General features: G+C 37.5%; 1 protein-coding gene across 1 annotated transcript in view; it reads left to right on the top strand.

Annotated features, from left to right (window-relative positions):
* Positions 1-24,792, top strand: part of MACROD2 (mono-ADP ribosylhydrolase 2) — a 1,804,338-nt gene that overhangs the window by 1,667,584 nt on the left and 111,962 nt on the right. Inside the window, exon 11 of the mRNA XM_039874459.1 lies at positions 76-159. Coding sequence (XP_039730393.1) covers positions 76-159 — 84 coding nt within the window. The remainder of the gene's footprint in view (positions 1-75; positions 160-24,792) is intronic.

Genomic DNA, 24,792 nt, shown 5'->3' with positions numbered 1-24,792 from the left:
TCTTTAAACTTTAACAATGTTGAGCCCTACTGATAAATATTTAAATAAGGATGTTTTAAATGTTTGTGCTTCCAGAGGGATTGGAGCCAAAAGTTCTCTCTCCACCCCACAAGAAGAGCAAAGCGAAGAAGCCAGAATGCGCAAAAGACACTAGCGAGGGTAAGTCCTATCCCTCCTTCCTTTAAAAAATTATGCCAGGAAAAGATATTTTAATTTTTAAATTATGTGTATGCTCTAATATTCAGATATTTCTAAAGGTTCAAAAATCACAAAATAATTCTTTTTTCTTTCCTAATATGTTTACCCTCCCTTGAATGTGAAGACAAAAAAATTAGAAAATCAAATTCAAGTTTAATTTGTTAAGGTAAAAATCAAATTTTAAAAATTATTTTCAGTCTATGGCCATGCCACCCTGAACGAGCCCGATGTCTGATCTTGGAAGCTAAGCAGGGTCAAGCCTGGTTAGTTCTTGGATGGGAGACCACCTAGGAAGACCAGGTGCTATAGGCATAAATAATAATAATAAAATTAAAAATTATTTTCTCAGCATGATGTATTTTCCATTTCTTCAGAGTGTCGAGTTGTGGGTAGAGCTTACAAGTTAAGTGTTCTGAAGTCATGTAAGGGTGAAGGCTGAGATCCAAACTTGATGAGCAGTGCCATAGCTCTTGGCTTATTGGGATCATTTACCTCATGAATACATTCTGAGTCTAAAATCAAACCTCAGCAATGGGTGCTGGAAATGTTTCCTGTCTTTAGTTTTCTCTTCCATTTTCTAGAAGCCAATGTATCTTTCCATTTCTGCATTGAATGGCAGGTCCAATTGGACTCAGTTGTTCTCTATTATAACAGGAGTACCGCTTATAAGATATTCAAATTTTTCTTTTAAAATGTAGATGAGGCTTTTTTTTCAAGTAAACCTCTAACCTAAGAGTATGCATAAACTTCTCAAAGGGGAATGCATTTATGCTTTCCACTTTCTTTCTTAGAGCCCCACTTCATTCACTGTGAAATGGAGAGTATGATAATACTGATGGTGTCAGCTTGGGTCTTCCAAGAAGAAGATGCCAAGATGAAGTAGAAGTAAAGGGAATTTATAGGGGGAAAGTATGTGGAGCATAAAGGGGAGAGGAGCAGGATTAAGAGAGAGAAGACAAGGAAGGAGGATTAGCTAGGAAGAGCCTCAGTCTGTATTGTAGTTCGAAAGTCTGGGGAGGTCCCATGTAAGCACTGGGCATTAGAGGAGCCATGTACTGGGCAGAAATGGCTAGGCTCTCAGACCCCCTTACCCCTGCTCACTCACTGGCTACAAGCAGCTTTGGTGAGAAAGTGGCCTTGGCGTGAACATTATGCTGCAGAGAATCCAAAAGTATAGGTGCTGGAAGCTGTCTGCTAACCTTATTCCCTATAACAAAGTTCTCTCTTGAAGGGTGATTTTTGAGCAGCTCACCTCCGTGACTACACAGCATCTATGTGAGTGTCAGGGTTCTAAATGATAAGTAATGACACTGCCTTCACCTTCATTGAGTTCAGAACCATTTGAGAAGGCAAAGCTATAAGGGAGTTTGAAATTGAAAACATTAGCGTTATTACTGATGAAATCAAACCAGAGTATCTGGTTGCCCTGCTCCCTGATGGATTTCACTCCTCAACATGAAGGACCTCTGTTCCTTCAGGAGCAAGTACAGGTGTCCTTGGTATCCTTGGCTGCCTGGTAGAGGCTGCCCTGGTTAGCTTATTTTATGGAGAAGAACAGGCCAGGACACATCTTCCCTAGACAGGTGGAACTGACTCAAGATGGAACTGTTTTTTCTCCCTGGCTCTCCATAAATAGAGAATGTAGAGAAGGGCACAGCAGTAAAAATCTCTGCCCTATGAGTGAGGAGTGAGAGGCGTAAACATTTCCAACTAGTAGTAAACAATAGAAATAGTATGTGTAAAGTACCTAGCACAGGTTAGGCTTTCTATTAGTGATGGCTATTATAATTACTATCCTAATCAGGGCCATGATAGGGTACACACTATCTTAATTCATTGAAATTTGCTTGAAAGTTTAGAATTATTCAGAGAAGAACACTTAGAACCCTGGAGAAGCCCAACAGCTCTAACTGGCCCAAGGTGCTAAGCTTTGTCAGTATCTGATTGGGAGGACAGCCAAAGTATGCACTTCCTACTGTAATTAGGTTATTTGCTGGACAGTCTCTTAAAGCCATGATGGGAAATGGATTAGGGGCAAAAACAACAGTTGCCTTTTCCCTGGAGAGGCTCTGACTCACTGAGTGATTATACCATTTACATGCACGCCCTACTCAAATGTTGTTCTCCAGAACTTGAGTCTTGTCATTTCTAAGTGGTACATGGTGGGGCACAAACTGCTGCAGTTATGTCACCTTTAACTAAAAAGGGAATTCCTCCTAGTACTTCCTTCAAATGTGTGAAAACTTTTACCTGCTAAATAATACCCCACTTTCAACCATCCCCACTTTCAACCATCATAAGTATTACTGATTACCTCAGCTTACCTTGTAATATGCATTCTCCAACAGGATCATAGAGTGGAGTTGAAACACAAACTCACCAAGATTAAAACTGTAAATATAAAGCCATAATAACTGTATTTAGTTCCAGAAGAGTAATTTTGAGAGCATATGGTCAAATTTTCTCATTCTACAGAATTTTTTAAAGTACAGACTGCAAATAGTTCTTTAACTTACCCAAATCTGGGCAGTTTTGATAATGTCAGAATCTCTTCCTTTTTTTTTAGAAATAACAAAGCTTCTCTAATCCTTTTCCCTTTCTCCCTTCTGAAAATTAAAACCAGTTTTACTGATGTTGCCATCATTGCAGCCTTGATTAAAAGCAGTATTACGTTAGTACATATTTTGCTAAAGTATTGAACATTGAAACAAAAAGTCAAACAATTTCTAAATGTATTTACTTGCATTTTTTATACTACGGACATTTGGATATAGAGGTTTATTCTCATTACTTTGATTGGAATTTTATGAACCACAATGTACTTGATTTGACCCACTGCAACACTATGCCTATAATAAGGTTAGTAATTTCACACCCCTAATTGAATGGTTAGCATCTGATGTAAATTACAATGCTATCTATGAACCAGCAAATTGTAGGCAGAATTGTTTGAAAAAAGCTTGATTAACACCAGTTTCATCAACTCCAAATTCCCAATAATTTAGGTGAGTTATTTTTCCTTAAAAAATAATTCCTGAAAGAATAACATAGAAAACTTAGTACCTTCAATAAAACATGCTTTTCTTACACTTTTTCCTCCATCTTTCAGCAGTAAATCTTGTAGAGATTTCTTTAGTGAAAGTCTTTCAGGCTTTGTTTGAAAATATTATTTTGCTTTTCTTTTTTTAAGGCAGTTTTCCTGGGGTTGGTAGTTATTTTCTTTCAATATTTTAAAGGTATTTTCCCACAGTCTTATCAATTCTATATTTGTAAAGACGTAATCTCTTAGCCTAATTATTGTTCTTTTTCAGGTTATCTGTCTTTTTCTTTTTGGCTGCGTTGACAATCTATTCTTTATTTTTGTTGTTCCTGTATCACTACAATGCACCTTGGTGTAGATTTCTCTTTATTCTCCTTAGGATTTACTTTGCTTCTTGGATATGTAAATGGGTATCTTTCATTAGTTCTGAAAATTCTCACATATCACCTCACCAAATATTACTTCTTCACTACCTCCTTTCTCTGTCCTTCATAACACTTAACCTACATTTTTTGTGTGTCCTTGTCTCTGACAATTTCTTGTTAATTTTTCAAGTCTATCATTCAATTTTCTAGTTTTCTATCCAACTTTAATCTGATATTTAACTCTTCTCTGGTTTTCTCATTTTAATTATTACGATTTTCATTTTAGAATATACATGTCCATTTTTTATTTGACACATAAAATATCTTTTACAATAAATTGTATCTGAGATTTCAATATCTCCAATCTATGTAAGTCAAATCTGCAGTTTATTGTTTCTCCAGACTCACATTTATTGTTATTCCTTTGTATATTTCTCTTTTTTTGCTATTGTCATGTTTCCTGTATTTTTATTTGTGGATGATTTTGAAAGTTGAGTTAGGAGCTCATTTATTTACATTTTGTTTTCTGAGATACCTAAAGATACTACCAATTTAGAAATGCCTTAAACTACAAATTTGGCTCAGAATTTTGTTTTTTGTTGTTGTTTTGTTTTGTTTTGTTTTCTACTGTCCTTAAACCTTATTAGTATGTGTATAAGATCAGGAAATCTCAACAAAGTCTTTTTTCTTCCCTTTTTCCTCTCCAACCAATGATAAAACTGAGCCTGGAAAATTTTCCACTATATTTAGGACTAAAGAACTTGTTTCTCTGTGTATCACATGCATGGTTCATTGAACCCCAAGCTCTAGTGCTTTCTTCTGCCGCATATATAAAAACCCAAGCTCTAGCTAGTGGTTCTCAGAAGGTATTCCTGTATTTGCATCACCAATATAACCTGGGAACTTGTTAGAAATACAAATTCTAGGGCCCCATCCCATACCTACTGCATCAGAATCTCTAAGTTGGGGCACAGTAATCAGACGTATGCTCAAGTTTGAGAACCACTATTCTAGAGTCTAGACCATCTCAAATTGCCAAACGCCTAAAAGGAAACAATAATTTTAGTGACTGTTTATAAATCTTGATTCAATCTCCTTCATCATTTCCTGCTTCTAAGAAGTTTCCTTACAGAAGCATCAGCTCAGCCATATTCAAGAATCAGATAAAGAGAGATAAAGATAGGATACATAAATAATTAGTAGATAGTACACACCTACAAATATACAAATATACATATATATGTACTTATATATGTATGTATATGCATACCTACATTTATAATACATAGTCTGGAATGATATATATCCGATGACCTCAGGAATTATCTTAGAGGAGTAGAGAAGAGTCTGGGGCAGATTTTGGAGATTTTAATATTCAACTTCCAGAATGTCTGTGTAATTGAAAAATATATATGGCAAGAATTATTTCATATTTATAAAATAAAAATATTTTCATTAAAAAACTAAAGAGAATTTATGCTTCTAAAATTCAACAAGTTTAGAACAGTAATTTTCTTCATACGTACATCTCCTTCAGTGGCTTTCGGTAGTGAATGCTATTTTTCCATCATATTTTTATAGAAAGCACTGGCACTTTGACTCTTGCTTTACAATTGCCTCTGCATAGAATATTCAACAAGCCTACAAGTGATGCTCATTTTTCAGGAAACTGAGCCTCTGCAATGCTAAATCAGGCAGCCCTATACTGCACTTTAAAATATTAATGATCTCTTTTGTCAGATGAAATTACATGTGGAAACATTTTGAAAACTAGAAAGCACTATACAAGTGTAAAGGATCTAGCATTGCTATTAGAAGTACTATTATTATTGTTTTTACTAAAATAAATTTTTCTGAATATATAAACCATTGGTAGAATTCACTCTGGATTTCCTGAGAGGCAGAATTTTCTCTCTGCCTTCTTATTTTCTCTGCATATTAAAGTATCACATGACATGCTGTTTTGTATGTGGCTGGACAGAAGGGACAGTCTGTCTTTTAGAACTCCATGAAGCAGTTCATGCATTATATTCATAAGCATGATCTTTAATTTAATTTTTGTGACAAGTGCAGTGAAGAGTAAAATCAGGCAGTCATAATTTTGACTTTGCCATCACTCAAAGAAGCTTAGCTTAGTGATTGACCAGCTTTTTTTTTTTAATGAGAATAAAGAAAAGCAGCTTTCTCATGAAAAAAATATTTGTTTTATACTATAGAACTTAAAATAGCAAGAACTTAAACAAAATGTAAATTTCCATGGTAAAAATTAGAATGCAATAAAAGCCTATGTCACCACCTTGCTTTAATTATACTCTACATTCTACTTGATTCAGGGCCATTCTGAGCCACCCCCTGCTGCAAATTAGCAGAAGGACCTAACAGTCTATTTCATTTTTAGTTGTGCTTTCCACATTAACCCATTAAACAGAGTTGTGGTTATGACCATGGAGTTCTATTTCAGAGTCAGCTTTAGGATTTTAAACGGGACTTAGAGAATATGAGCATTGAGGCATTTTTCATAGTGAGAATAGCCAAAACCCACCTAGCTAGAGAATCATTGGTCCTGTTTGACTCAGAGTAATCCCTGTTTATGCTTGTCGTCCTTGGCATATTATTAGCAACATTCCTTTTCACTCTTAGAGGTGTCCTGGTTTAGGATACAACATGTATGAACATTCCTTCCTACCTATAGAGAAACAGTTCAGCACGAATATAGATAGAGCTCTTGATTGTCCAAGTTATGCTTCCTACTTGGGCAGTTTTTCTAAGCTAAAACTTAGTTTTCTAATATTAAATGAGGGGGGAGGTAATCTATCTTGTGGGACTGTGGGAAGATTTAAACAAGATGATATATGGAAATCACCTGGCACAATCTCTGAACAGACGATTCAGTCAGTCAGTGTATTGTATTGTAAGGAAGAGCTCCTTCCCACCAAAAACTTACTTACTTTGCTTATTAATATTTGTAAATTCTTTTAATATGAACAACACAATTCTGCAAATAGAGATAAGATTTAAAATGCATTTACTAAATCTCATATGTCACTAGGCTTTTCCTCTTCTGTCTCCCTGAGGATCACTCAGCACACACCGTCCTCTCCCCAACCATGTTAATTCCTGTTCCAAATGGACTTTCTCCAGTCCATCTCCTCCTTCAAAATTTAAATCTTCTTTTTCTTCAAGTCAAGCTTCCCAAGGAACTAGTGTACTCCCAATATTTACATAGCCTTCGCATTCAGTCACTCTTCAACTTCTACTTCCTGCCTCTAAAACTTTATGAAAATACCAGGTTAGGTCAGGAACATGAGGGAGAAGGTGGACTCTGGTTATTGGTCTTCAGTTTAGACTTTGCCACTGAGACATTCATTATCCAGCCCCCATGGTCTCTTGAAGTCTGTTGACTCTCTGTTATTTCTATCAAATGCTAGACCAAGGATCTCTCTGCTGAGGCTGGCTCTTGTTCTAACTGCCTATGGTCTTTTTCTCCTAAATGAGTTTGTTTTAAACTGTGGCTAATGGGACCTCATGGCAGTCCCCAAAGTCCATTCAGGGAATTGTCAAGGTCAAAATAAATTTCACAGGGAGCCGTGATCTCAGATGTCTTCATGTGTATGGAATACAATGCAAATGATGTCCACTAGAGTTATACAAAATAGTGGTACCACAGAGATACCCCACAGCACTCTTCCCTCCTCCAATCATATTAGCTTAGTTCCCTGCCACCCAGATACATCTTCTCTATGTATTTATTCCACATGCTTTTGTAAATATCTACTATTTGACAATATAGGCACTGTTCTAGGCACTGAGAAAACACACACAAACCCTTCTTTCTTGGGGCTTATATTCTAGGGAATGCGTAGGAGTGGCAGTTGATGGATTTTAAAAATTAAATGAAATATATGGTAAGTCAAATAGTGGCACATGAAGTATTACTTATCTATTGTTGCCTGAAAATTTATCCCAAAACTGAACAGCTTAAAACAACAATGGTATTTATTATCTCAGACTTTCTGTAGGTCAGAAGTTTGAGAGTATCTTATCTTGATGGTTCTGGGTCAGAATATCACGTGATAGAGCATGACATTCTAGGTCACAAAAGTCTAGGTCATAAAAGAGTGTGGCTTCTGCCTGCCTGTCTCTCAGATCACTTGCTCAGGGGTAAGGCAGCTGCCATGTCTTGAGGACCCTCCAGCAGCACTGTGGAGAGGTCTACCTGGCAAGGAATTGAGGCCTCCTGCCAACAGCAAGCACCAATCTACAAGTCATATGAGAAAGCCATTCTGGCTAAAATTAGATCCTCCAGCCCCAGGCAAGCCTGCAGATTACTATAGAGAAGGCTGACATCTCGACAGCAACTTCCTGAGAGACCCCAAGCCAAGTGCCAGGCAAAAAGTCAAACTAGAAAGAAGAGACAGGGGATGCTCATTTGTGTTTAAGTTGGTGATAGGTGTGGGAGACTTAGGAGAGAGGTAGGTTAAGGTTTCAAATATACTGGACCTCACTGATTATTAAGTTGAATTTGAGAAAAAACCTGAAGAACATAAGAAAGTAAGCTGAGTAGCTACCTGGGGAAAAAAGTGTTCCAGTAAAGGAAGTAGCAAGCACCAAAGCCCTAGTGAAAGAGAGAGGTCTGACTTATTATAAGAAAAGCAAGAAGGTCAGTGTGAGTAACTGGAGAGATGATTGGAGTTGGTCCCATTAGACAGGTGAGTTTCATAATTGAGCATGTGTCGTAATCACCTGGGAGCATGTTAACCCAGTCTCTGATTCAGGAAGTCTGTGGTGCCTGAGAATTTGCATTTCTAATAATTCCTTAATGATGCTGGTGCCCTGGGATGAGGACTCTATTTAGACAATCATTGTCCAGGGAACTGTGAGCCATGTAAAGAAAAAGACAAAGAACTTTGTCTTTTTCCTTAGGCGAAGTGAGAATATAACATTTTAAGCTTAAGCAGAGAAGGGACATGATCTGACTTGCATTTTAAAACGAACTTCTGGTTGTAGAGTTGAGAACTGACTGTAGGGGGCTAAGGAGAGAGTCTACTGGAGCAAAAACAGGTAGAGAGTCTACTGAAGCAAAAATACTGATGGCTTGTCCCAAGCAGCAGTGAAGGGAAGGAGGGATAATTAGTCTGATTCTAGACAGATTTTAAAGGTAAAGCAAACAGAGTTTACTGACATTGGATGTGGCATCTGAGAGAAAGAGAAGGATCAAGGATGAGTCTTTTTTCCTTTTCTACAACTATTGAATCTAGCTTACACTAATTCAAACTTTCTGGGAAAAATAGTACTTTCCATTTCTATCCCCCGTTGTGGCAGTCCAGGTATTTCTTGCTTGGTCCACCCTAGGAAGGGTATACTAGCCAATCTTGAGACTAAATTTCCAATTTAGCAAAAGCAAAACATTCAGGCATAAAGAAAATTCTCATAAACTACAAAAGAAAGAAAACACGGAGTATTAACAAAAAAGATAACTCACAGAAAGATTATTTTAGATGATTTAGATAGTATGGAATCCAAAATGTTCTCCTACCCACAAGAGGTGTTATTATTGTTATTTGTTTATTTTCAGTCAGCAACTTCCTAGTTAATGAATGATCATGAATTGTCACTTATGATTGTGAAGCTCAGGAGGGGAGGAGAAAAAGCAGGAAGGAGGGAAAGAAGGAAAGTAGAAAGGGAAAGAGAGAAGAAGAAACGAAAAGGAAAAAGTTGTAAGCTAGTGGAAAAAGCCCTGAACTAGGAACCAGTACACCTGAATTCTATTTTCATCTCTTAGGCAGTAATCAAATCCTTCATCTAATAATCTTAAGGTCCTCTCTGGATATCAAATTCTGTAATTCTTCATAACCATCAAATTCATGAAAATTGATTCTTTATGAGCTCTTTCCTTCATAACCAGTAAATATTTCCATCCTTAACTCAAAAACTCTGAATCATGGTTTTTAATAGCCAGATAGGCCTCTGAGAGTATCTAGGGCAACCCTCTCATTTCACAGATGGGGAAACTTTTTTTAAAAGTCCTCCAAAATTATCTAGAGAACTCACATGAAAGGTGATCCTAAGTTAGCTCCTAAAAATAATAAAAGAAAAGAGCAGTTGATCAGGGCATATATAGTGGGTCTTTTAATAATTTTTAAAGTATCTTTCTTTAAATCTTATAGATGTCTGTGAGTAATTCGAGCTATATGTGTTTAACCATTTGTTTTGATTTCCAAAACTGAGGATAAAGAATGCATCACTCACATGCATTTGTCTTTGTTTTGTTGAAAACTTGATCCCTGGGAATATAGAGCTAAAACATTTTTTTTTCAATGTTGACACCATGCCAGTAGGACATTTGAGAGCTTATAATATTAAATATGAATTTTTCAGCAGAGAAAGGTTTTGTTTTGTTTTGTCCTTACAGAGAAGTATTGCTATTTGAACAGTACTGGATTTTCACATCAGGATTTTGCCATTATATTTCAAAATTTCAATTTTCTAGTGTAACAAAGTTGTGCTTTCCTATTACACCGGAGAGAGCCTTAAAACAGTCCACCTACACTGGAATTACCTGGACGCATGCCACACTCTCCTAATGCCTTGCTCAAGCATGCCTGTTTTCGCCTAACTCCTGTCACTCTGGAGCCATCAGAGGCAGTCTCAGGAAATGACTCTACCTCCAGGGATTGCCCTGCTTGAGGAATGATACACAGAAAACCAGAGTACTCTATTCTCCTTGGACAAAAACACTAGCAGATCCACTTGAATCATTTCTCAATTCTCTGCCCTGAGAATTCTCCACTGTTCGCTTACAGTCTTAGCTGCTGGCAGAAAGAAAGTAGATATAAGGTTTGAGAGGAAAGAGTCAGAGGGATGAGGAGGCTGGCGCTAGAATGGGGAGCAAAAGTGGGGCAGTTTTGCTGCGTGCTGGGTGAACTGCTGCTCTCCTGAGGACTTACTCTCTCAGGCTAAAGCTGCCACATATGGTGAATGCCAAAAATGTGAATTCTGCCCCTAGTTCTAGCCCTCGAACAACTCAGAAAGCTGTGTATTAACTAGATGCAGTGAATCTTTGGAGCACCATTTTTTAATGTACTTTTAAAAATTTTAAACAATCTTAAACTTATAGCAAATTTATAAGTACAATGAAAAGAACTGTTTTCTTCCAGAACAATTGAGAGTAGGTTGCAGATCTGGTATCCCTTGCCCCCAAATATTTCACTGTGCATTTTCTACAAACATGGCCAGTCCTCCTACATGAGCACAGAAGAAAAAAAAAAGATCAAAATCAGAAAATGAATATTGATACATTACTACCATCTAATTTTCAGATCCCATTTTTTTCCCTATAATATCCTTCCTAACAAAAAGATCCAGTTCAAAATCACTTGGTTTATTTTGTTGTCATGTCTCTACTCTCCAGTTTAGAAGAGATCTTCAGCCTTCATTTGACTTTATTGACCTTGAGATTTTGAGGATTACAGGCCAGTTATATTGTAAAATGTTTCCAATTTGGATTTGTCTAATGATTTTTCATGACTGAATTCAAGTTAGGCATCTTTACAGAACTGTCTCAGAGGTGATATTGTATTCTCATGGCATGCTATGAAGTGCCCATAATTTCAATTCAGCTCATTACTGATAATGTTCACTTTGATTATTTCATTAAAGTGGTGTGTGAAAGTCTCCTCAACTGTGCAGTTAGTTACTCTTTTCGTCATTTGTAGTTAATTTGTATTTTGTGAGATGTACATTAAACTATACAAACATACCATTTTTCATCAATCTTTCAATGTATTCATTTATTTGCTTATTTATATCATCATGAACTCATGGTGTTCTATTCTACTCAATGGATTATAATTGACTACTATCAAGTATTTCTTCAAGGTGGTTTCTGTGTCCGTTTGACATGCCCTATCATTTTTTGAGCATTTCTTTGCTTTCTAGCTAACCAGAAAGTTCATTTTATACTTTCTCTGCATAAGCCCTGACATGAGCCATTTCTCAAGAAGCTTTGGTTCCTTATAGTAGAGAATAGTATTTAGAAACCAGATCTGGGTGCTAGATGTATGGATCACAATTTGAGAAGCATTATCTAAAATAGAATGACTGGACTATTTTGATGGTTGAATGTGAGGACACAGCTGGCTAGATCAAACCTTCTCGATGACTTCCTCTCATTGCCAGAATGGTCTTCCTATAGACTTTCCATTACAATCACAGCCAAAAAAATTAATTGCCCAATTTTGGTTAAACCTTTTAGTGTATAGTCCATTGTGGAATGGGCTATATATTAGTGTAGCCATTTTTTTAAAAACACAAACCTTCTCCAATATTCATTATACATACAAACATGCATACATACATTTGTAACTTGTTAAAACCTTATGGAATGAGAAAAATCTAGAGACTACTAATGAAAAGCAAGCAGAAACAGGAAGATGTGAGTATAGAAGTCTGAATATCTATTTTCTATAATCATGGGGCTTAAAATTCAGGAGTGGAGAGATCAAAAGTGGGTATAGCTGTGGGAATAAATCTCTGAATTCCAGTCTATGCTGATTGATCATAGCCAGTCTCTCCTTCTGACAGATGAAGAAGTTAATGTATGTGATCTTGCTAGTATTTTCCAAAGCCCTTGGCTCTGTGAAGGGTTGAAGTTCAGTTACATTATCATATACTATTTCTGTTTATTTTTGTTGTTGTTTGTTTAAAATTACTCTCCCCTCGAAATTTGCTGACTAAATTCTGTTGCTTTTGCTGAGCAGTCAGTCACACTCTGCTGTCTATGCAGCTCTACTAAATCAAGTGTGAGCTTCAAGTCCGCTCAGGCATCAAGTATTATTTCAAGAATTATTCTTCCTTTGTGCGTGAAAATTTGCATTTTGAATGTTTGTCATCAGAGGAGTAATAGGAAATGGGGATTGTACTGTAGCCAAGTCAAACTGGCACTGTTATTTTTCCTTAAGAGACAGTTTTGATGGTAGATGAGGGCATAGGGGCACTAAATTCAAAAGATGGGGGATATAAAAGAAATGAGAAATAAACTAAAAGACAATCCCAGAATTGTCTATGACATTCTCTTTGGAAAGGTATCTTCATGTGCAAGGATACACTCAGTGGGCACTTTTTGATGATAATCACGACCGAGCTCAACATGGCTGGGACTGTGACATTGTGAGGACTACCTATGACATTGCACAAACCAGTCCATGGATATTTTTAAGTCAGTAATTTTTTAAACTCCCAGGGTGTTGCCAATGTACAACCAAGTGTGAAAATCATAAGCAATCCACCATGTAGTTTTCATAAGCCAAGGCTCTCAGATTTAAAGACAAGAAGCTAAATCAAACTGGTTAATCAAACCTGTATCTGAGAAGTCCAGGCGATGCTGGATCAGAAACTCAAACAATTGCATTTGGGCTGGGTCTTCCTCATCATCTCTATGTTCTCCCTCCCTCTGTGTTGGCTCTATTTCAGACATCCTTCCCTTGCTGGGGCAACAGTATCCTCACATCAACTCCAGAAAAAAAAGAAGAAGAAGATGTGATTCTTCCTAAACAGCTCCAGTGAAAGATCTGGAATTGAGTTTCATTGCCTCTGATTGGCATTGTCAAGTGCCTACCCCTGAGCCAGTCACTGTGCCCAGGGACATGCACTGCTAGGCCTAGGGCACATGAAACTCTAGAATTGGAAGGGTGAGGGAAAGAGTCGTTCAACTATACTTAAAACTAATGGACCAAGAGTATGGTGAACATTTCACCATAAGCCGTCATCAGTAAATACTACTGATTATTGAATTGTTGTCTTTGTTTTCTAAGTTAGAGAGACAATGACAGTTAAAAGGACACAACGTGATGGCTAGTAATATACATTTTTATCAATCTGTTCTCCTCCTTTCCACTCTTTCTTCATTATAAAAGATCAAGTGAATTTTCAAGGAGGCACCGACACTACTTAAAAGTCTCACCTTGAACACTGGAGGTGTGGAGAAAAGCTGTAGATGAGGCGTACCCAACCAGAGATAAGCACCAAGGATGGGAAAGAAGCAGGGGCAAGTGAAAGTGAATGGAAGGAGATATAAAATGAAAACCGATGCAGTAGGAAAGGTGAAAAAACATCAAAAGGGGAAATAAAGGCAAAAACGAGAAAAGCACACTTTGACTGTCAGTGGTGGCTGGAACGTGTCCATGGGAAACCAACTTGTGGAGAGATCCTGGAACTAATAATAAGACCTAGAGAAACTAAACAATATTGTTAGTCTAAAAGAGAGTGCATTGGAAGGCGGCATGGAGTTAGACTTTTAAAATTTGTGTGTGTTCACTTTTTAAAATGTCATTTCCTAGTTGTTTGACAGTGGGTCAAAGGAATGCCAAAAGTACTGTTTATGAGTAGCTTCATTTTAAATGGCAGCCCCAGGCAAGGGCGAAATTTGAGCTTTCTGTTTATGCTGGGAAATTCTTTGGCTTCTGCGTTAACCTTGTCTTTAGAAGCCCGATGTTTATATATTAGCAGCCACAGGGAATTGCTTCTCTCTTGGTGTTCGACTGCTGCCGTTTCCTTATCTACCACTCATTAAATTAGGGGAAGTTGGAACTCATCATCTACTTAGCTGTACTTTACCAGCTCCATCTTTCAATATCTAGTGTCCTTCAGTTTGTTTCTAGAGGTCAAGGTTTTCTTAGGATTCATTTTAGAAAAGAAGTCTTAGAAATAAGCCAGTTTATGGATTTAAGACCTGATTTTCAAATTCAGCCTTTGATCTTAGGAGACTGAATCTTGAAGTTTTACTTTTCAACTTTTTCATTGATACTATACAGTGTTAGATTTCCAAATACAAAGTTTCATAAGGACAGTTTTGAAGCAGTCTAGCTCACTGACCACAAAAGTTAGTAATCTGCAAAACATGATTAAACATCACATCTCTCAACTACCAAAAGATGTCTTCAGAGGAGGTTCCTGGTGTGCAAAGAGGAATGGTTTCACAATAAATTTATGCCTAGAAAATTAACTAAATTCTAATTCAAATAGAATTCCGCATAATATTTAATTATATAGCATGAGTATTTTCATACAATAAGTTGGGTCTAAAGTCAGTTGGAGAGGCATTATACAGTGTATAATGAATGAGAGGGCACAGGCTACAATGGCAGCCAGATCTGGGTTTGAGTCCCAGCTCTGCCGCTTACTGGCCTGTAGACTTACATAAGTCCCTGTCAGCTTCGGCTTTCTCATCTGTAAAATAAGAATAATAATCTTTACTTTCAGAGATTTGGGAAAAGATTAGCAATAAAATATATAAAAGAATAAGCCTAAAGTCTGACATGTAAATATATAGTAGGCATTCAAAAAAAGATAGCCATTATTATTAATAATTATTATTATTACTATTATTATTATTTCATCTAGGTGAAAGATATCAATTTTCCCTTTCCACAGGGAAAAAAATCCAGAAAACAAAATGCTTTTTTAAATAGCCTGAGTGTAGAATTGAAAACTGACTCAGCCCAGTAAAATCACATTCAGAGCAAGGAGGAAGTCTTGCTGGTATCCCAGAAAAAGTATGGTCAAATTGTTTTTTTCCTGCCATGGGAATTCTTTCCCTAAAATGATTTATAATTTTACTTTTCTCTGTGTAGAAAGACTCCTGACCATCTATCTGTTGCTCTCCATTCAGTAAGTCTGCCATTATTTCTTCAACAGGTACCAGCCAAAAGAATCATAAACCCTTATGAGCTAACAGTGAAGTTTCAGCCGAGAAAAGAAATAAAAAGCCAGTTTCCTGAAAATTATAACATACATAAGTTTGGAATGTACTTGTTTGTTTGTGTCATTCTTTTTTAGTTTATAGAACATTCTTTGCTCTTTATGTTGAAAAACTATCAATTATTACTGGCCGTAGGCCAATTTTTCATCTCCCGGGTAATAGATTTTTACTATAAAACTTCAACTCTGGTTAAAGCAGACAGTGCATTATAAAAAAAATATCCTGAGCACAAATGCAGTCGTAAAGTCTCATATATATTTACCTCTAAAAGTGAAAGGGCTTATAGTATTTTAGAGAAATGACATTTTTTAATATCAGCCACTCAGTAAATATTTGTAGGTGGCCAAATGAATGAACAAATGAGTAAGCAAACAAAGGGAATTTACCATGACTGCAAATCATTTCTCTTGAATGAAGTGTACTGCTTACTTTCCTGGAAAAAAAAAAAGAAAGAAAGTTAAATTAAGATAAATCATTGTTGAAAGAGTTCTTTAGGGACTAAAAGAGCAGTGAACATGGTAACAAAGCATTGCTTCTGAAAGCAGAATATGGCAGTTACAGTTAAAGGAAGCCTGTTAATCCTTTTCTCTTCTATGATTGCCTGCCTTGTGTATAATTTAGGTTTTGAAATCTCCCTTTTCCTGGGCAGAGAATAGCCCCCATGATGTCAGACCTGTGGTTATTTGACAACAGCTAAATCTACCTCAAAGCTATTTGTTTTCTTTATTAACAAAGATCTTTGGGAGGTGAAGGTGATTTCCTGTCAGCATTAAGCAACAAAGACTTTGTTGGCGTGTTTTTCTGGTGCTGCAAAGGAGGCATGAATCAGAATACGGACGTAATCTTAGAGTAGTTAGACCAGGTCTCAATCTTCACTCGATCAGTGGGAATTCGAGTACGTTACTTAATTGGAAGCCTCAATTGCCTTATATAAAAAATAATAATAATAAAGATGGTGTTCATCTCACAGTAGTTTGGGTGAGGATTAAGTGAAGTAACACATGTAAAGCATTTAGCACAGTGAGTAAGTGCTACTACTACTATGTTCTCTTCCTAGTCACGATACTTCTGACACCAAAGGTGTTGGTTTTTCCCTCACACTAACTAATTCTCCAACTCTCCAACTTCATCAGCTGGGTGTCCTATAATTTAATTTAATTCCAACACCAACTATCATCAAATCCCCACAGGTTAAGGGCTCAGTCCTCTAAGACTACTGCGGATGACAGTTGTAAGTCTGGGCTACCCATACTTTTGCCTGACTGGCTATTAAAGTAAGGGGACCTCATAACTCCCTCCAAGGGTTCTCCAACTTGCTAGACCAACCCACAGAACTCAGGGAAAACAGTTTACTTACTGTTACTGGTTTATTATAAAGGATACAAATGAATAGCCAGATGAATAGGGATATAGAGTGAAGTCCAGAGGGTCCCGAATGCAGGAGCTTCTGTGGGGTTGGAGTAAGACATGCTCAGGATGTGGATGCATTCACCACTCCTGTTGTTTAAGGTTTTTATGAAGGTTCTTCAAACCTCGTTTAGGGTTTTTATGAAGGTTCCATTACATAGCCATGATTGATTCAATCATTGGCCATAGGTGATTGACTCAATCCCCAGCCCCAGTGTTCAGAGATGGGGCTGAAAGTACCAATCCTACAATAATATGGTTGAGTTCTCTGGTAACCTGCCCCCATCCTGAAGCTATCTGAGAAACCACCAAGAGTCACCTCATTAGCATATACTCAGGTATGTTTGAAAAGGGCTTATTATATATAACAAAGATGTTTCTATCACCCTTATCACTCAGAAAATTACAGAGGTTTTAGGAGCTTTATGCCAGAAACTGGAGACAAAGACTAATTATATATTTCTTATTATATCACAGTATAATATTAAGTAATATTAAATATTCAATACACGGAAAACAAATGATGGCCAAACCAACCTTTAGATGTTTTAATGCCATGTATCAAAGGGGATTGTTTCTGAAACTACTTACACACAAGTTTCTGTTCCCTCCTTTATACACATGAGAGGGCTAGATCAGATCAGGAGGAATGACATTTCACATCCATAGCTCTTTGAGCTCAAGGTGTCAGGGTGTGGGGTGAGAGGGTGGCAGGTCATCTGCTGGCAGTGCTGTCCCAAAGTGCACAGGGAAGAAAATCTGGGGAATGAGTAGAAAAAGTAGAACAAAACGGAGGTAAGTGTCAGAGGGAGGTGGGGAGAAAGGAGAGTGCTGAGATGAACAGCTTTAATTGCCAGAAGGTAATTCTCTTTAGACAATATTGGGATTTCTTGGAAGAAAACCCACTGTTCTGGACTTAGAAACTCAAAAATCAGTTTCAAAAGAAAAAGGATTCAGTAAACTGGGCTGGATCACAAAGAGCTGCAATCTATGAAGATAAAAGCAGATTGCGAAAGGAGAAAGACATAAATACATTAAAATTGACTCAATCCATGGTGCGTCCTTCACATCCACAGCTGCTTAAAGGTGGGATAAACAAAATATTTGTAGTGTCTACTCAGCTCAGTGTCCCCATATACTCACCACACCCTCACACATACACTGTCAAATGAGGAAGCTTGCTCTGGTCATGTTCTTACTGACCATTGGCCAGAGCACTCAGTTCTTCACCATACGGGCCTTTCCATAGCCTGATCTGTATCCCCCTGACGTGGCAGCTGCCTTCCTCCAAAGCAAGTGACTCAGGAGAATGAGAGCATGTTCAAGACAGAAGTGGAACCCTTTGTAATCTAATCTCAAAAGTGACATACCATCATTTCTACCATATTTTATTCATTAGAACCAAGTCCCTAAGTCCAGTATTCAGTCAAGGGGAGGAAAATTAAACTCCACCTCTTGAAGGGAGGAGTGTCTAAGATTTTGAGGGCATATTTGAAAATCGCCATAATCCCAAATAGTCTTCTAGTTTCTTTATTCCAAGACTTTCTTACATTCTGGCTGTGCCTCTGCCCTTAGTTTGGGACTCCCTTACATAGTAAATCCTCTTACTGATGTAAGCACATGTTTAACTCAGAAGTCTTTTTTCAATGCCATCTAAAATCTAGGAATCAGTGAAAACGTGAGAGACAGGGACTTTGCTGTCTTGAAGAAAGTGGACAGGAGGTGGGTGAAGGTTACCTTAATAGTGGATCAAGCCAACTCCCACATGCCACGTGGATAATCGCCCATTAACAAGGCGTTCAGATGTGTGGTTTTGTAGGCTTAGTCATCTCCCATTATTTCATCAGGTTGCCCTAAAACAGGAGTCAGCACATGTCTGCAAAGGACCAGATGGGAAATATTTTTGACTTCACAGGCTACATATGGTCTCTGTCGCATATTTTTTCTTCGTTTTTATTACAACCTTTTAAAAATGTAAAAACTAATCCTAGCATGCAGGGTGTACAAAAGCAGGTCTGGAGGCTGGGGTTCGCTGACCCCTGCTCTAAAATAATCATAGAAGGATGCTCATTGTGTCCTTCCAAAATTTTTAGTTGTACTTCTTCATATCGCCCAGGCATTATAACAGTCTCCTTTCCATGTCTCTAATTTATCTTACTTGAGGTAAAGAACTGAGTCTTCTTTTCAGGTTGGATACATTTTATATAGGATTTCTCTCGTTCCTTCAGGGAGACAGAAACAGATTCAAAAATTAAGTTACCGAAATGACTAATGTGGTACCATCAGAGAAGAATTATGGACCTGCAGGGTTATGGTCTCTCAGAGAACTCATTTTGCATTTCTATCCATCACATGAATAACAATAACCTTCTCCAACAAGCAGAGTGAGGAATGTATGGACTGCCAGTAAGTATTTCTAACAGCTCACTAAATATTGGTTCCACAACGACTTTATAAGGCAGTGGTAATGTTTAGGGAATTTATGTCAGACTTGGTTTTTAATAGAGAAAAATAATTCCATTTTATACTTTGACTTTTGCTGTTTTTGCTATTTTCTCTAATATCAACATGCCTCATAAATGAGTTTGCACACAACACCCCCCCCCAAAAAAAAGCCATCCTCTGTCTTTTTCAGCAACTGAAATCAGAATCCTTAGATGGATATATTTTTTTAATCTACATTTTAATTTTACCAAAGCATTAGTAAAAATGTATTTTTGGCCCATGAGTCAATGAAAGATAATGTATTAACACATATATAATTAATGAATTCATACTAGAAGAGGCAAAAAAAAAACCTCTAACATTACAAAATTGCAACTCAAGGTGCTGTTACACGAAAACATGGCAAAATCTTAAAAAGTGAGGAGTTTGTACTATAGATAAAGGAAGTTGTTTAAAGGGGCGATGAATCAAGAATATATTTCTGCTTTCTAATCATAATAATAACTGCTGTTTTAAGTCTTTGTTTAACCCTCTTAAACTTACTTTGTGGGACTTATTCTTAAAACTAACCAAAAAATATAATTTAAATAGCTTTAAAGGACAGATTTTGAAGGGTCTTCTTTCATTTTGAATACATGTCTATTTTTATAATTATTTGTTCTCGTAAATGATTCCAATCATAAATTTAATAACCAGTTGTTGAGGAAATTATTCACTTGCCATTTGATTGAATGGTTCAGGTGGTATATGCATGTATTTGAGTATTTGTCAAAATGTTGTCATGTGATCAGAATAACTTTTTTTATCTAACTTGACATGTTTTTGATTGACATTTGCAGTCACAAGGCAGCATTCACTACAATACTGTTATTTTGGGGTTTTCTGAAAACATTCATGGCATAAGTATTAAAAACTCAAGGCCATTTTGAATCTTCTAGAAGCTATGGATCTTCTGGGGTAAAAGCGGGAAATTTGTTCCGCAAGTCCAGGGTCATTTGACATTTGTAATGAGAACTGAGAGAGATAGAATAATTTATTCCTATAAGCAACCTGCCAAGAAGATAAAGAGTCCTGAAAACATTTCTCAATGTGTTGATGAGAGTGTTCTGATTGGTTGTGCTGCATCATCCCTCGACTATCGAGCCATTTCTGTCCATCTCTCCCCAGTGCATTTATTGACTTCTCTCCGAATCCGTTAGTTAAGTGAGAAGGGGCTCTATATATTAAATCAGCGGTCCCCAACCTTTTTGGCATAAGGGACCAGTGCTCCCTATGAGAATCTAATGCCTGATGATCTGAGGTGGAGCTAAGACAATGATGCTAGTGCTGGGGAGCGGCTGAAAATACAGATGAAGATTTGCTCATGGACTCGCTGTTCACCTCCTGCTGTGAGGCCCAGTTCCTAACAGGCCACGGACCAGTACCAGTCTACAGCCCATGGGCTGGGGACCTCTGTATTAAAAGACTGTCTCTAGAACCCATGAGAGGGAATAGACCAATGTCCACTAGGCAGATTGATATCTGTTTTGAATGAATGCAATCACTTGCAGAGATTTCTCTTTTCATTGATCATAGGGCTCTCTAATATATGCTTTTACCAAACATTTCTGTGAAGAGGAGACAGCTGGAATTCCTTTAAAGTTATCAAAAAAAAAGTGCATTAGATAAGGGCAGACGTCTGCAAATAGACCAATTTGGCAGAAAAAACAAAGCACATTGCCAGAATACTGTACAACCTGGCATTCATGGATCGTTTTATGTCTTTTGTTATGTACATACTGGCAATATTTAATTCTGTGTAGCCTACTCTGCCACCAGGAGAGAAGAAACAGATGTTCCTATTTGTCTTTTGACGTGACTTCTGATATTTACATTGACTTGTCTAAAATAACATCAGCCACCCTAGACAATTTTCCCCAAGTCCTTGAGTCTGTTGACTAATTGTTTCAGGTGGCTATTAAGAATGTGATTATCATCTCAAAGAGATGCTCTATTGCCAGCATGTATTGCCCTGGCAGAGAGGAAATATAGATACTATTGGGAAGAGAACATAAAGGAAAAAAAAATGCATAGAATCTTATTTGTTCAAAGTGAAGTAAGACCCCACCATCTTTTTTGGGGGGAATGTGCCTAATAGCAATTTGGGGGGTATTTAAATTCAAAACCAGGAGGTCTTGATGCTCGGTAGAGTAATTACAGAACTGGTGATACAGATAGGAATACTGGATAATTAGAATTGTTATAGTCTTGGGAGAGGTGATAGGTTAATAATTAAATAAAAGAAAGTTACATTAAATTAAAAATTACAGCTGATACCTTTCTAAATCAAAGCTTAATGAGAAAGAAATCATGTGGATATTGGACACATGGAGGAGAAAGAGGAATTATAGCGGGTTTGGAAATCACAGAATGTATGCAGCAATGGGGTAAAGGAGACTAGAGTTCTCCTTTTACTTATGCTGGCCAGAAGGGCTTACAGTAGGATATATTCTTATTTGTGACACACAGAGAATAGATATTAGAAGCAACCATTTCAGATTATCAGTTGAAACATACAACCCAGACAAAGTCACAAAAGAAAAAATATAGAAAATTAACCAGGAATTTTAGCAACTAGCATAATTATGTAAAAAGATGACCATTATATGCACCTTATATGACCTTATACAAATTTCTAGATATTATTTTAGAATTTCTACTGAGCTATTTTTCCTCTCCATCAGCTTGACTTCCCTTTCCAGCCAATGAAGCATCTCTACTGCACATCTCATGGGTACCTTAAACCAACACGACCTCTATGTTCCCAGGCTTGTCGATAATAGCTCCCCAGTCTTCAGTTTTCTCAGGCCATATGCTTGGGTGGAATTCCCGGTAGCATTATACCATTGTGATTAACAGATTTCATTTGGAAGTAGATAACCAAGGCTCAAATCCTCTCTCTACTAGCTATAGGACCTTTGGAAGAGTTATTTAAAATATCTAAACATTATTTCTTCACCTATGAAATGGAATGTTTATCATATCTGTAGCACAAAGTTGTTCTGGGTGTTAAATAGGATAATTCAGAGCCTTTACAGTAGAAACTGGCACCACTTCTTATCCTTCACACCTCCTTCCAACCACTCACCAAGGCCAGTTGATTTTACTCCTTGAATATCTCCTCAATCCACCCTGTTCTCTTTCTCTTCACTTGTCATCCTTTTATCTCAGACCTCCATCTCATCTCCTGTCTGGAGTATTTTAATCAGTTTCACATGGGTCACTTATCGCTGTCCATTCTGCCATCATCCTGTTTAGTCTCTTCCCCACAAAGCAGCCATGTGAGAGAGAACCTTTCCATGGCTCCCTAGTTCCTATCATGGAAGTGTATTCCTCATTAGCAAAAGGTAGCAAGTGCTTTGTAATACAATCCCTTGTTCTAATCTGGCTTCTCTCCTTGCTCTATTCCCTTTGTGGTCAGTGCTTCAGCAGTGCTAAATCAGTGTGACTCCCCAAATATAATGCTCACTTTCACCTCTAGGTCTTGTTTCTCAACCTGTGGAATATTCACTCTCCCAACTATTTAACCTACTCCATTTGCCTAGATATTTCACACTTAGGCCCATCTCGTGGCACTCACCTTCTGCACTATAGTCCCAATGACTAACCCCAATCTTCAAAGATGCCATTTTTTCCCTGATGGGACCTTTGGACATGTTCTTCACTTTACCTATAACACTCATCCATGTCTCCATTTTTCACATCATTAATTTCCACTAATTAATTTTATTTAGTAAATGCCTTAAACTTGTCAGCTCAAGTGGCCTTCCCATGGAGAAGTCCCCTCTGATAACCTTATTGGAAGTCCTCTTTAAAATCTGTACTCTCCATTAGTATGAAGTATCAAGATTAGGGATAATATGTTTGTATAATTATTTTGTCTTAAAATGTTCAGTTTCCCCAGAAGCATGCCCTAAGAGAAGGATTCAAGGGTGACAAGTCGATTTACAGAGTGACCCCAAGAAGCACCAGGAGAGGAGTAGGGAAATTAAGACCAAGAATGGAAGAAAACAAATACAGGTGCATGAACAAGCATATTGTCTTGTGGGCAGCTGGGACTGGGTCCTGAAGGAGAACTCTGAGAGACGTGTGGTATGTGCCTCGGAGTTATCCACCTCAAGGGGCACGAAGTCAGGGGATCAATATACCTTCTCTTGTCCACCAATGATTGAAGGCTGCTTCCAGATAGGCTTCTAAAGACAAGCATCTTGTTGAGACTAGAAAAACTCCCAAGACAGAGTGCTGGAGGTACTAGAGTACAGATAAATCAGAGGTGAGAGACAAGGGACCATGGTAGGTATTCAACAGTTTCAACTATATTATCTGTCGACTCCACTGGACTGAGCTCCAGAGCTCATTTCCTATCACTAGTTTTTGCTAGAGCACTGCTATTCAATAGAAATAAAGCATGAGTCACAAATGCATATGCAATTTTTAATTTTTGAGAAGCAATGTTAAAAAAAGAGAAACATTAATTTTAACTCTACATTTTATTTTAACTCTATATTTTATTTAATCTAGTATAGCCAAAGTATTGTCATTGCTACATGAAATCAATATAAAATAATCTATAAGATATTTTACATCATTTTGTGCTATCTTCAAAATCTGACATGCACTTGACATTTATAGAACATCTCAATTTGGACTTGCATCATTTCAAGTGCCCAGTAGGCATAACAGGCTAGCTGCTATCATAGTGGGCAGCACAGTTCTAAAAGATAGAAAATGGGTGCTCAATAAACATTTGCTCAATGACAAAGTTCTCAGCTGGGGCAATGCCTCTTCTGAGAAAGTTTTCCTGACCCTTCTGGACTGGATTTGGGTGCTTCCTTTAAGAGCCCTTGCAGCCCTCCCTGCTTTCTCCAGCACAGGGCTTGTACTTAACCTGGATTGTATGATACTCATCGTCTCTCTAGTAAGCTCCTGGTGGGGCGGGCTCCTACCTTGGTTCCTCTGTCTGTAGCACCCAGTGTCTAGAACAGAGGAAACCTCAAAATTTTGTTCAATGATGAATACATTTTAAGATAAGGTAATGTAACTACAATTTTAGTGAAATCATAAAGGTAAATTTTATAGATTTATTTCATTAAAAGTCTAAATTTTTTCTTTCTTTCTAAGAAATAATCCTATAATCTCAAGGCCTTACTCAAATAGTGGCTACAGAGAGTCAGAAGCTGGAAAATGAACAACACATTAATGAAGCTAAAAATGGGCTGTTTAGTGGATGAAAATAAATCGTATCATACTTCCTGTTCTTACCAGTCTGGAGCCTGGACCAGTGGTTCTCAAAGGATGGTGCTCAGACTTGCAGTAGCAACATCATCTGGAAACTTGTTAGAGATGCAGATGCTCAGGCTTCATCCAGCTCTGCTGAACCAGAACCCAGAAATCCATATTTTAACAATTTCTCCAAAGGATGCTGATGCACAGAGAAGTTTGAGAACCACTGATTCAGACAGAATAACTTCCAAGTTATTCTAGAAGGAAAGCACTGGATCCTAGGGATGGTAGCTTTCTGGGCCTAAATTTCCACATGA

Source organism: Pteropus medius, unplaced genomic scaffold (genome assembly GCF_902729225.1).
Source record: "Pteropus medius unplaced genomic scaffold, Ma_sr-lr_union100, whole genome shotgun sequence".
In the NCBI taxonomy this organism is placed as follows: Eukaryota; Metazoa; Chordata; class Mammalia; order Chiroptera; family Pteropodidae; genus Pteropus; species Pteropus medius.
This window is presented reverse-complemented; position numbering and strand designations above follow the sequence as displayed.